The 966-nt window shown below is 41.1% G+C and overlaps 1 protein-coding gene across 1 annotated transcript; it reads left to right on the top strand.

The window, feature by feature from the left end:
* Positions 1–533: 533 nt before the first annotated feature.
* Positions 534–761, top strand: P170DRAFT_361414 (uncharacterized protein; the record flags this gene model as incomplete). Its single annotated transcript, XM_024844467.1, has 1 exon — positions 534–761. A coding segment is annotated over one exon (228 nt), but the record flags the coding sequence as incomplete, so codon positions are not given.
* Between the last annotated feature and the right edge of the window lie 205 nt (positions 762–966).

Below are 966 nucleotides of genomic sequence, written 5' to 3'. Positions count from 1 at the left end.
AAAATTCAGCTTTGTTCATTTTACATTCATCAAAAATCTAATCACAACACTTACTTACAGTATTATCAACAATATCATCAGTAATATATGATTTAAGGCGGCGCTCAATCATCTTATTAACATATTATTTAAGATAACTTATCTTAACCTTGGCAAACCTGACTTTCTTAAACTCAGCTAACAGATTATTATCTACATCTTTTGGTTTAGCCAGCAGATTTTAGTGTCCTGATTAAATTAATAGTTAGTAAATAAGATTATTAAAAATACCACAGAGATCATGCTCAAGACACATAAGTATATTACGCTCTGTACAGCTAGGAGAGGAAGTATGCGTAAAGCAAGTTAGGCGGATTGAGGACAGTGACGGGGAGAGAGTACTCGGCGTATTAACTTCGGTGGGAGAATCCATCGGTTGAGGGGATGGAAGAAGCAGTCTTTTCCGTCTTTCAATGTCAGGGGGCATTGACCATTGATCTATATACTATCAATGAGCCATTGAATGACAAAGCACAGGTCGGGAGACAAATTGAAGGCACGCCAATCTCTCTGGACTACGCCATGGCGAGCGTGGTCAAAAGGCTCGGTCTGAAGACTTTCTTCTCCCAGGGAACAAGAAAAGCTTCCCAGCCGATCGAGTTCTGAATTCACAAATTGTCGTCTGGAAAAGTATAGACGTAGGTGTCTGGATTAACAAATCTTTGCAAAAGCGTGGAAATTCAAGTCTTCTTGATTGGCGGGACATAGAGACTTCATCTTAGATGGACACAGAACAATGCCGGTCGTGTTGAGTCTCAGACTCAGCGTTGAGACTGCCGAAACATCGGTAACAGGCGCTTGAAGCATGGAGACTAAACTAGATGAACAGAGGCTGTCATTGCTTGTCCGGGTTAATACACTTTCTTTAACTCTTTCTAGAGAGAGATTCAACATCAGCACCTGTGATCTACCGCTCAGGTTAGCGAG

The sequence above is a fragment of the Aspergillus steynii genome (assembly GCF_002849105.1).
Source record: "Aspergillus steynii IBT 23096 chromosome Unknown P170scaffold_5, whole genome shotgun sequence".
In the NCBI taxonomy this organism is placed as follows: domain Eukaryota; kingdom Fungi; phylum Ascomycota; class Eurotiomycetes; order Eurotiales; family Aspergillaceae; genus Aspergillus; species Aspergillus steynii.
The sequence above is the reverse complement of the archived record's forward strand: the minus strand, read 5'-3'. Positions and strand labels throughout refer to the sequence as shown.